The sequence below is a fragment of the Papilio machaon genome, chromosome Z, assembly GCF_912999745.1.
Source record: "Papilio machaon chromosome Z, ilPapMach1.1, whole genome shotgun sequence".
Taxonomy (NCBI): Eukaryota; Metazoa; Arthropoda; class Insecta; order Lepidoptera; family Papilionidae; genus Papilio; species Papilio machaon.
The window spans coordinates 7,197,042-7,210,499 of record NC_060016.1 but is presented as its reverse complement, the minus strand read 5'-3'; the positions used below and the strand labels follow the sequence as shown (position 1 = coordinate 7,210,499).

At 31.8% G+C, this 13,458-nt stretch overlaps 1 protein-coding gene across 1 annotated transcript in view; it reads left to right on the top strand.

Moving 5' to 3' along the window:
* LOC106717086 (glutamate receptor 1) overlaps nt 1–13,458 on the top strand; it is a 108,188-nt gene that overhangs the window by 61,458 nt on the left and 33,272 nt on the right. Inside the window, exons 3-4 of the mRNA XM_014510795.2 lie at nt 7,549–7,676; nt 10,953–11,082. Coding sequence (XP_014366281.2) covers nt 7,549–7,676; nt 10,953–11,082 — 258 coding nt within the window. The remainder of the gene's footprint in view (nt 1–7,548; nt 7,677–10,952; nt 11,083–13,458) is intronic.

Sequence of the window (13,458 nt, the reverse complement as noted above, 5' to 3'; positions counted from 1 at the left end):
ATTTAAAAAGAAATATATATAATCCATAAAATTACATTAAATAATAGTAATGTTATTCGATGTTACATTTAGTGTGTTGATACTTCTAAAACTACTATTGGAACATTGATTTTTATATTTATTATCACCTCACACTAAACCAGAAACAAAGGTGTCAACTTTTTCTCTTGTGCAACGACGTGGCTGCTTAGTGAGAAATTTGATTAATTTTCAAAAGTTCAATCAATTTACGTACTTGCGAAGTTTAAAAGTTAACTCAGTCCATAAAATGTCAAATTTGAGTAATGAATACTTTACAGGAAGGCAGCATTAGTGAGATCTTGTAACAGCGCGATTTTACGATGTAATCTAAAATAAGGGTTCAACAATCAATCTTTTAAATCTCTTTGTTCTTATTTGAACAGAGAAGTAATAGGGCATATGTTTTATAAAAAAATGAAACACAGATCTAATTTTCCAAATAATGTTTGCGAGAAAAATTTTCAATCTAAATATGTATAGTAATCTTAATGGTTTTCAAGAAATTCAAGCGGCACTTAGTTTATTTAAAAAATCTAAAAGAAAATGTTTTATGTCAAAAACTTTTTTATTAAATCTTTTGAGGAAAACCAGCGAAGGCCGGTGTTCGGTCGCCGCTACTCATTACATTAAAATTTTCTAGGAAATATTTGTATAGATTTTAAGGATTAAGGATTTTTAGGCTTTAAGGATTTTAAACAAAGCTTTATAAATGTACATATATAATATTTTCATTCATTCATTTAATAAATAAATGTATTTCCCGAGGCGTAACTACAATAACTAAATTGATAACACTTTAATGATCAGTACAAAATAGTTTACACCGAGCATAGCAGTATTTGTTTTTTTTTTTAACAACAAGGCCATAGACAAAAATTGTGTGGTATTCACGTCCTCCTGTGGATAGGTATTCACGTAACAATGCATAGTTATTGGGAAAGAGGTACCGCTCGTCCGCGGAGATATTTTGGTCTTGAAGAATTTATGCGGCATGCGAACGGGTCGCCGTGAATCTAGGATAGTCAAGTATGCTTCGTGTTATTATCTATGGTTGTATTTTGCTTTTTCAAAAAGCAATAAAAATGTATATCCACGTGGATTGTATTATGAAGTGATTTCTTTTGTGTAATTTTCGACATCTCTGAACAATGTTACTTTTTTAAAACATTTACATTGATTTAGGACCCATGCAAAATGTATTTTTTTAAATATTTTATATGGAGAATTTAACTAACGTAGGCGTGAATTAATAAAAGTCATACATATTTGAATTTATAAGTATTAATTCTAGAGTCGAATTTGCCAACACCATTAAACGTGAATAAACAGCTCTTCCCAAATTTGAGAGCCAAGTGTGTGTTATTGCCTCGCCAAGGCAAAATTTAGCAAGGAAGAGATATGACTAGCAAAGCACCCTATTTAGGTTGAAAACGGATCCTTCAGGCGTTAACTTAGCAAACACGATCTTAGCTTAATATAGATTACTGCATATCAAAATGTAGCTTGCAGCTTTACATTCTAAGATCCCGCATTAGCAATTGCTTGATCAGGTAATCTATCTATATATAAAAGAAAGTCGTGTTAGTTACACTATTTATAACTCAAGAACGGCTGAATCGATTTGACTGAAAATTGGTGGGCAGGTAGCTTAGAACCAGGAAACGGACATAGGATAATTTTTACCCCGTTTTCTATTTTTTTTTATTCGCGCGGACGGAGTCGCGGATAAAAGCTAGTATGTAATAAATCGCAATTAAGGTATGTAAATAAATAGAGAAATTTTAACTCATTTCAAATACAGGATGACCATAAAAGTTTGACATTACTACAAAAACGACTATTTCAATACTTAATTACGGATGTATTTTTTATAAGAAAAGAGGGCAAATGAACGGCGGGAACACCGAGGTAATAACGCCGCCCATAGACATCCGCAACACCAGAGGATTTGCAGATGCGTTGCCGGCCTTTGAGAAAGCGATAGGCTCGCTTCTTGAAGGATTCCAAGTCGTACTGGTTTGGGTATACAGCCGAGGACAAACTGTTCCACAACGTGGCCGTGCGTGGCAGGAAATTTCGCGTAACCGCAAATAAAATATATATTGATATATTCCATATAATATATAATTAATAAATTTATAAGCTTACGTCGCTTGTGAGGAAGTCGTAGCAGACGTATTCTTACGTAAAGAGAAATCGTCCAATGAACTTTTTTCTTGTTACTAATATGTTATATTTGTAAAGAAAAGCTTCGAAAAAACTCGAGAATAAACTATACGTTTCTAAAAATACTGCATTTTCAATTTTAAGTACAGTTTTTTTTTTTTTTTGAGTATAGTATCGAAATAATTTGTAAAATTACATATAACTAAAAAGTTATACTTATCATATAATACCTTAGCTTATAGTTCACAGAATCAACTTCATCACCAAGTAATAGTAATACAGAAATGATAATTGCTCTACTGTTTTTGATGTCATCATACAGAATCAACAAAAAATGTCCATTGTATTTTAATCGATCTTTTAATATATACGAGTATATAAAAAATGTAAGCATTTACTTCTACCACATTCACTTATTTATTATTTAGGCAATGTAGTTAATGAAAAATAAAAAAGACTCACGTAAAAAAACAATCACGAACTAAAAATAATACAAAGAGGAAAAGAATGTATTTGGAAATAAGTCGATTTTAAGTTTTAGAATAATAAGCCATCCCTATGCAGTGGAGTGCACACACCGTCTACATCACTGATACTTTGCGCTTAGTGTAATTTGCATGCCCAGTCGCTGTTCTATTCAAATACTAGATACTGTTGAATTTTAACGTACATCTGTGAAGAAATTTAATGCACCCACTTACATATGTATAATACTAATATAGAAATATCTACTACAGATTTAACAGTATCTAATACATAAACAGCTATATATTCACATATCTGTCAAATTTCGGCACCTACTAGTTTATTATTATTAAAGGTAAATGTTTATTAGAACCTTTTTAATAAATTTCTTTATCTTTAGCCTATTCACACTGGATAAATTCTTTAGTCATGAGAAAATATATTATTAGTGGTCGGATAAAATTAATTCATTCAGTGAAAATGTAAACTAACAAAACTATGTAAGGCAGAGGTGACCATCTTGAATAACCAAAGATCTGTTGTTTAATGACGAAATCCTGTGCTATCCACCAATTAGAAACTTCGTGAATAAATAAAACTGCATAGTTCAGTACACAATTGTGTAGTATTTATTAAAAGGGGAATTATGAAGATGAAAATTATTTTTTAACGTGTTTATATTTTATGACTCATTATGATCTAGAGCGAGGACTAATAGTTGCCATCAGCCGATAGGTCGCAATCGTCCACTTGGTCACTCGTGACCAGAGCTGATTCAAAACCAATCCGCATAGAAAAATTACAAAAATTCCCATATATAATAAAAAGTCATAAATCTCTCTGTCTTTTTAAACTGAAAGATATTTTAGTGTAAGTCTGTCTGTCAAAATACTGAGAATATTCCGTAAATATCTTTAACGAGGTTAAATTATATAATTTATATTATTAATGACGCTTAGCTGTATCTAGTTAAAACTGTATAGGAAATTGACGAAATTTTATTTTATCTATATATCTATATATATAAAAGAAAGTTGTGTTAGTTACACCATTTATAACTCAAGAACGGCTGAATCGATTTGACTGAAAATTGGTGGGCAGGTAGCTTAGAACCAGGAAAAGGACATAGGATAATTTTTACCCCGTTTTCTATTTTTTATTCCGCGCGGACGGAGTCGCGGGTAAAAGCTAGTTAAATATATATTCTTGAAGAATAAATTTTATACAAAGAAAATAATTCGTGGCTAAATATGGATAGGTTTAATGACTTTGAGGAAAAAAAACATGATAACGTTGTGCATTATAATATAAGAAGGTAAAGGACCCGGGTTGATATGAAAATAAAACAGGCTGTAGTTCACTTTAAAAAGATAATTTGCATGAAAATTATGACAGAACACGAGCAAGCCACCGGAGCTTTATTGTGGAGCGGCGAATATTGCTCGACAGTTGCCGGCGGAGCGGAAGCATTAAGGATCTATACGAACCAGGATACTCCATGTGCATTATAACACTACTACGAGTTAAATCCTTTATTACACAACCGGCGATAGGTCTACAACCATCACTGGCTACCCAAAGAAAATAATTTGCTTCCCACTTATCGAATTTTTTAGCAAACTATTATCTTAAGAATTATAATTTAATACGTTCCTTTACTGCAACAAAATTAATCTTAAAATATATATTTTTCACTATTTGTCGCGGACTCCGTTCACGCGGAATTGAAAAAAAAAAAACAATTAGTAGCCTATATATTCTTTCAGACTATAATCTACGTCTATGCCAAATTACATCAAGATCCGTTGAACCGTTCTGAAAATACCTTCTAACAAACGTCCATCCATCCATCCAAACATTTATAATATTGCGAGTAGTAAGATAAATATGATGGGCAAGTTTTTTTTACAAATTACATTGAAAGCGTCGTGACGTTTAACAGAAATGGGTAAGAGATAAACGTCCTCGACAATACGACCATTATTCCTCAAAAACTAATCATTTTTTGCTATTGTAAATATAGCATTACTGTTGGGGAAATGAAGATAGAAACCAACTTGAAGATCTTACTAAAGTGGTAGAAATTTTAGAAGTTACTTTACATGCGACAAAGTCACCGCAGAGCTTAATGGAAAAAGTCACCAAATAGTGCGTCCCTACACAAACAAAAACTGTTCCATTAGTTAAGAGTCACTTCACGAAAAGACTGTACTTAGGGTAGAATGTTAGCACCGATTAATTTCAATATCTTATCTAAGTTTTGTACGTGTACGCTATTTTTAACGTTTTTTGTACGCAACAGTGTATATATCACACATAATTATAACAAGCAGTTGCCCGCTACTTCGTCAGTGTGGAAATCAAATAATCTAGTAAAAAATGTAGCCTTTGTCACCCGGGAATAGTGTAGCTTCCCAGCAGTGAAATAATTTTTTCAAATCAGTTAAGTAGTTTCAGAGACAAATCTTTCCTCTTTATTATATTAATATAAATATAGATAATTGCTATTTATCAAAAATATTTTATTACAAACAATATATCAAATGTTTCAAATCTAATACCAATTTAGACAAAAGCTATCAAAACTTAAATGGAGAATATCGGTTACGAAGTTACGCAACGCTTATAAGGACTAACAGTTTCGAGGCGAGTATCTGAGGGTGCGAGGCGTCTGTGATGCTAGCAGACGTGACCCGCATGCTCGCAGCCCCCTGCGGCCACACCGACGATATTTGCTTTTTTTTATTACCGCATCCATATTTCAACAGGAATACCCTCAACAATATTTGGAAGTAGTGAGAGCACTAATGCGTGCGTGGCGGGAAAGATGATTCAAAAAACCTTTTTCAATACTCTCAACGAAATACAAAAACTGGCAATTGAATTGTTTAATATCAATAAAGTACTGAACGTTTTGAAGTAACATCTTTTATATTATTTGATTAAATATCCAACGAAATTTTATTTAGCTTTATAAATTTGTAGATACAACCTACCATCCTCTTTTTTTGACTTTTTTTTTACCTTTGTCCCAAACTACTTCAATTTTGATATTTTAAAAAAATCCGTTTAGTTTAGATTTTCTACTAACCATTAATATAATTGTAATCTTTTTACAAAACATACAGCAATTTCAATTATACTTTGTTATATATATAAGATTTAAGGAGAAAGGATTTCGAATTAAATCTCACAAGCTTTCTTACGCTGCCGGATATTAATGTCCGTCGCAATAAAGAACTCTGTACTATGGAAGTTTTGTATTTAATGGTATGTTTACTACTGTTTTACTATATATATTGAAAAAAAAACAACAACTTTAAGTTACTTTATTTGTTTTCTTTAAAAAAAACAACTTAATAGAAGGAAACAATATCAAAATTGTGTCAAAAATATGTTTCAAGAACTCTAGAGTCAGAGGCGTTAGTACTCATTTATTAAATACACCTACAATAATTTCCCTCACATTTCTCATATAGATAAATCTGTTGATAATATTCCCCAAGCAATAGAGTAACAATGTAACATTAAACATAAATTAACGTATATAAATCAAGTTGTACTTACTACTGGAGTACGAACTCGGAGTAACTATTGACTGAGCTTATCTCCCCGCTACCTACGTTATAACTGCAAACTTAGTGCTTGAGTAATATCAAATATTCAAGTCTTACATTGTCACATTAATATTCCCGGCGTTTCCTGTTATAACAAAACAAACTAAAGATGCAATTAGATAACATATCTAAGAAAAATGTGTGAACAAAAACGTGAAATAATGACTTTCTAAATGACAGGATGACAGATCGGAAATATTTCGTGGTTACGAGAAAACTGCAGAAATATTCTTTGAGTTAAGACTGATAGAAAAGCGCCTTAAACAAACACAAACAATTTAGGACAGGTCTCTAATATTAACATAGTAAATGTATATTTAAAATATTAAAACTTGTGTTTATCTATTCGATATTTTTTATTGCTGAGTACATTGTCCATAATTATGTATTACAATCATAGTGTAAAAATTATATGTTAAAGACTTATCCATCCATCCCATATATATATTACTTTTCAATTAATGACTTTCATCAAAAAAGTATTCGTCTCTTAGCTTTATTTGAAATAGATTTAGAATAGCCGCAGATGTTACAAACAGAGTAATAGGAAAATGTATAGAGAGAAAAGTGTATTGCAGGCATTTGATTGTACCTCATAGCTACGGGCAGAATAAAAACAGAACGAGCCTTCAGTAGAAACGAGGGCAATTAGAGACAGGCTACCCGAGCTGTAGCTCCACAAAATAAGGGGACCCGTTGATTAAGTAGTTAACTATTTGAAAACAATGACAAGTATCCCCTTGTCAGTACAGGATTGTGAAGGGTGAAATTGTAAACGCCGGTCAATTAGGTGGATAACAATTCGTTTCGAATTGTATACAACGGGATTTAAATAAAGAACATTTATTTAAGGACTATGAAATTCTGGAAACTTATTATTATTTATTTACAGAGGGTTTCCTGTCGAAATTCAAAGTTTGTTTAATAAAACAGCTTCATACATTTTAATTGATCACTTATTTGATCCTAAAGTAGATGATAACCAACGTCACTAATTTACTAACTTAAATCTAAGTAAGTCTCAACTATAGTATCAGATCTTTCGGAGTTGCAGAGTTGCGTCCTACGGTTTGTTTAAAAACAAATACCGTCTCAAGTAATTAGAAAAACTTTAAATCTAACTTTCGCCCGACTATGTTCTCCTCTCCCTCCTATCCGGAAAATGTAACACCATTAATGGTGAAAAATAAAAAACCAAAAAACTGTGGAAGTCAAGGTTACAGATTGAAAATTTGTAAAAATATTTTCATGCCACAAAATTATAATTCTTTTGTTTCAGTTTGCAACCAGTTCAACCGGAATGTGATATCTATGCTGGGGGCGGTGATGGCCGACTCCTTCGATACCCTTCACTCTTACACCAACACCTTCCAGCTGCCTTTCATCACGCCCTGGTTCCCAGAAAAGGTATATCATAAGTATATTATACTTATTCATATAATGCTTAATTTTTATTTAATATTTGTAGAGATTATGTATGATATGAAAAAATAAGAAATGTTCAATTAGAAATGAAATTGTATAAGGATAAATTTATTTATTAAGATAATGGTAAATTTTGAAAGAAAGAGGATACTCAATCGTTGCTAACGAGCACTAATATGGTACAGGTACTATAGAATTGACCTGACCGATACGGTCAAAAATCCCCAAAAAAAAATATTAAATAAAAAGCACTAACATAGAAAACAATAGAAGAATAACACTTGAAAAATAAGTGTTTCTTTTTAAATCGTTTTAGATTATTTGTTTTCTTAATTTTATTTGGTTCGAAAAAAATAATATTACACAAACTATGGTATTTTAAGAAAATGACAATACGTGAACATACTACATATGTATAAACTGATTTATATTCGCAATAGTGTTTTGGTAGGATTCTGTGTAGGTCACATAAAATTGTCCGTGATTTATTTGTCCTATTATCAAGCGTAAACTGTTTACTGTTAACTAAGCCACTGTTTAGTTACGTATTCGGCGCAGCTTAGTTTCGAATTAAGCTGATCTGTGTACACGTATCAAATATTTGCATCTGGTTCACCGCTTCACGTTTATGTACATTGGGACGGTATTGTCCATCGGTCATGGGTCTCCCTTTCTGTACTGTTTCTATCACATTCATTGATGTATATTAGGTCATGTTTCCATCGGCGAAAAATTTATTGCGCAGTGGAAACCCACACATAATGCACAACTGATATAACTTAAAGTCACTAACTATGTACTCCTGCACTTTCGAATTTTCTAAACTATTTTATCTAATTTCTCTTTTGATTACACCAAGACTTACAGCAGTGATAGCAGACTTGTCTAATTGTATGAGTATGCCCTCCGTCACAATACTGCTCAGTATTAGCAAAAAAAAATACGGAAAATAAACTACAATGTTAACCCTAATTTTAAATATTCAAAATCGAGGGACCAGAACAGTCTAATGAGATTACTAATATACCTGTATGAAAGGCGCATGTCAAGTGGCATGCATGTCTTAAGAGACGTGAGATTGTACGAAACAGTAGGTAAACCAGTACGAGTATTATTTTTAGTGCCAGCAGGTGACATATTACGAATAGCTTTTTAAATAGATGAAACATAACTCCAAACATATAAGACTAACTATAATCAAGCTAAAAGGGAGGAAATTATTACCTCGCGAGATTTTGTACATAAAAATGCCATAAAGAAAACGTCTAAATTTTTTTCACATCTTGAATTTCAAGCAGAAAATAATATCAAATTACGTTTGCACCAATGTTATATAACTTCGCGCTTTGTGCTCTCAATGTTATTGGATCTACGATCACTTCTCACGGCTCCGTATAGTTCGCACATAAAGTTGTATGAGTTCTGACATCAGGTGTTTACCGTCTCCCGTAGTGTTTGTGATAATATTACTTTACGTTACTACACTTCAAATTGAATTGGAAAGCAAACAAAAGATATATTCTCAAACACCTGTCATTAGAACAGAACCTATAATAATAAGTGGACCTACAATTAATAATTTGCCGAGTTTTTTTACTAGTATTTTTGCTGTGGTTTAAAGAATAGTACGTTTATAATAGAAATTTACTGTGAATCGTTCATAAAAATAGCAACAAGAGTTAAATTATTATTTCTAATGTTTATTTTCGGACGGCTTTTCTCTTTACATATATTATTTTCGTTATTTCGAATATTTTGAAAATATTTTGCCACGTAATTTTAAAATTAAACAAGGACATCCCCTCAACAATTGCGGAAATTGTTTGCCAACAGAACAAACACTTATTTCGAGAACACGTTGTCGTTTGTATATCCGTTTGTAGTTTTCATCGCAAAAGGCGACCAAATCATTTCTTGTTTTCGATTTTTTAATTAATATTTAGTTTTTTTTTTAATTGTGGTGATTGTAAATGTGATATTTATTGAGAATTACTTAATTTATAAAAATATTTATTACTTTATTTAAAAGACCTAAAGCTTGAAGATGAAAATACCTTAATTTTATGGGGAAAAGAAACTTTATGATTTATAACTAGTAATTTTTTTTTAATAATTTACTAAAAAAAATATCGATCCATCTGACGGCAAATGTTACATAACTTATAAGATACTTTTAGAGTTGAAATTAATTTCTTTGGATGAGTCGAAATATTCTTTGTCTATTTACATTCATTCATTGTATCTACATGCATTTTGTGCAATACAAAGCCAGTGCACGTCATTGCTTTCAGCTTTGAAATACTCCTTTCCTACACAGTGTGCCATTTCCGCGCTGAGTTGACCGCAAACGTTTCCTCCAACAAAATGGCTCAAAATATACTTTAAGTGTTCCGAAATAGTGCACAGTTATTACGAAGTTCCGAAAACGAGTAGTAAAAAGACTTCTCTCTTTTATAAGAAGTTGAGCTGTTCTGACAACTCATAATCAAAGGCAAGAATTTAATATTGGTTGCTTATGTTGATAAAATAACATCAAGCGTAAATATAAAATTATTGTAAAATTGGTATATAAAACTCAATATAAATATTCGCAGTATTTTCACCAAAAATAATAATGAAAAACAAAAACAATGTAACTACATTACCGGAAGTAAGTGCGCAATTCAACCACCCGTACTCTGAACAAACAATAAAAGAAGTCTTTCTTTTGTTTCCTGGAGTCAACAAAACAGTTCACGGTTATGAGTTTTATCTAAAGCGAAACCCACATCTCGCTTCTTAATTCAAAATCCTTCGAGCATTAGTCCTACGTAGAACAAAGAATAAACTTTCCAGTGAACGACAAGTCCCATCTGGCAAATTGTCACATTGCGGCGATGCTATAAAATAATTACGTGTAATTATACCTTTTCTATCATAATGTTACGAAAATGTTATGTAACATTTAATAAACACCGAACATATACATATTGTTTTGTCTCTTTTGTGACTAATTTTTTAATATATATTTAATCGCACAATAAATCCTAAGAATAAACGATACTTTATATTTTTATGTAATAAATTGCGTATTGTAATGAATTGAAGAAAATCAAAGTTAACAATGTAGGTATGGTTAAAAGAAAAATTTAAGTTAAGATTTTTTAAAACGAAAGCTTTTTTCATTGGAGTCAACTTTTGAATTTCCATTAAAAACTTTGTTAGGGTATGTTGTGAAAATATTGTTCAGTACGCAATTTAATTTTTTTATCTTTATAGGTGATACCGCCTTCATCGGGTCTGAAAGACTACGCAGTGAGCATGCGTCCGGACTACCACCAAGCTGTAATAGATACAATCACTTACTACGGATGGAAAAATGTAATTTTCATCTATGATTCGCATGATGGTAAGTTTTTATTATTTTTCACTTTCGATTTTAACAGGAGAATAATTTGCTGACTTGCCACATCGATCTGATTATCTGAAATACTCGTTTGACGAATTAGATGTCACCCAGTCAGTCAGTCGTTCCGTCTGTCAGTCAAACCTTCATTCATTCAATTTCTTCTCTTTTATATAGACATAGTGATTGAGTAGATTATTTTACACACAAAAATTGTAATTTGAAGAGACAGTGTAAATGAAAATAATATTGCATTATTATTGCTTGAGTAAACACTTATTAAAATAAGTGTTTAAATTAAAATAATGTCTTTGATAATCATAGTCATCTACGATAGAAATTTAGAGTGTATTGCGGCAGTAGATAAAGGTATATCATAAAAGTGACATGTTGTCAGCGATTACGTAAATATTCCCTTTTTTTCTTAGCCAGGTGTATTTTCCTCGGCTCATATTTTCTGCTTCCTACGTAATTCATTACATAAAACACTTAAGATATTAAATATCTATATTAAGTAGTCTAAATATTATGCAATAATCTATAACTTTTCATAATTTTAATTAATGGATGTTGTTTGTACATTTTAATAAATAACTAATTGAACATAGATGTAACCGACGCCAGCAACCTCTGTAACATAAATGGACAGGCTCGCCCTATGCAATACCAAGACCACACAGAAGACAGGCGTGAAGTGGAAGTAATTCCGCGATTAGTCTGAGGAGTGTGCATGGCGGAGGCCTGATTTTAGTCCTTTTTCACATCTCATCCTTTTCTTATAAGAAAACGATAGGAAGGAGCAGTGGATTTGACGGAGGAGAGGACGCATAAGAAGGAGATGTATGTCTTCTTTTTGTGCGTCCCCTCCTCCTTCGATTAAGTGTAGGCAACGCATCGATTTTGAAATCTCAACTTTAATTAATATAATGTATTCTTTAAATGCAGCCATTGACATTAGTTAATGTAATTTTAACATCTTACGTATAATCATGAATTTATTTTCAAATGAAGTTTTAAATAATTTTGTGTCAGTGAAAATAAATTTAAGGAAAAATAATATTTACATATTATCAGCGAAGGTATTCCTTAAGATATTAATGGCGTCATTAAAATTCCTAAGCCTGATAGGTATTAAAATGTTACGCCTTTATTTCTGAAGGAAAGAAGGCAAATTCTTTAAAGCAGTCGTGTCCGGAATGCTAATTCAGTGAGACGGGCAAAATATTTTCAGCTCTCACGCTCGCCGAGTAATGACTGCACCGTATTTACAACACGAGACCTCTTCTCAGTCCCGTCACGCAGAGCCGATTGAACCCAGTACTAATGAGTTATAAAGGTTATCTGATATCTACCTATGTACCTATCTATTGGTCACTCAGAATTTTTGTAAAAAGTACAAACAACGCTTTCACTCTAGTAAATAAATCTAAGACAAATATGTTGTATTGCTTAAACCTTTTGAGGAAATAATGCCTTTTTAAAGACATTGTTGACTTTATATATAACCAAATTTATATAGCAATGTAAAAGAGACGAAGCATGACCATTTTCACCTTCAGTTTCAGACAACGAGATAAGAAATCTATATATATAAAAGAAAGTTGTGTTAGTTACGCTATTTATAACTCAAGAACGGCTGAATCGATTTGACTGAAAATTGGTGGGCAGGTAGCTTAGAACCAGGAATAGGACATAGGATAATTTTTACCCCGTTTTCTATTTTTTTTTTCCGCGCGGACGGTGTCGCGGGTAAAAGCTAGTATCTGATAAAAGCTGCGAGATTCTATTGGGTTCAAAGCGATAAGCATATTAGTAAGCACATTACTAATCCTAGGATCTAATACAGCATCCTACAAAAACTTAAATATAGTTTAACTGTGGGATCGATAATAATTAATTTTATTAAATTATTTTAGATTAATCATTTAACAATCTTTCGCTTCACAATGATGGTGAACGTAGTACAAATACAAATACAAATACAAATATACTTTATTGTGCACTATCATGGAGTTGCAAAAAAGAAAGTACAACAGGATTTTCACAAAAGGCGGTCTTATCGCTAAGCAGCGATCTCTGCCAGACAACCTTTGGGTAGAAATTAAGCTAAGTAAACCAAATCGATAGGGTGCACACGAACAGTGATAAGAAATAAAAATAAAAACAATAGAAATATTAATAAGAGAAAATAAAATAATACAATATTTCAGCAATATATAGCCAAATTAGAGCTGCAGATAGTGATCTTTGACATGTTTTTTAAACGATTCAATACTTTCACTGCATCTAATAAACTCTTACTCTCTCTCTCTGTAGTACTCTTATTTTTACGTTATTTAATCAGATATAGTTATCTGTCGCTCGCTTTGAATTATAAGA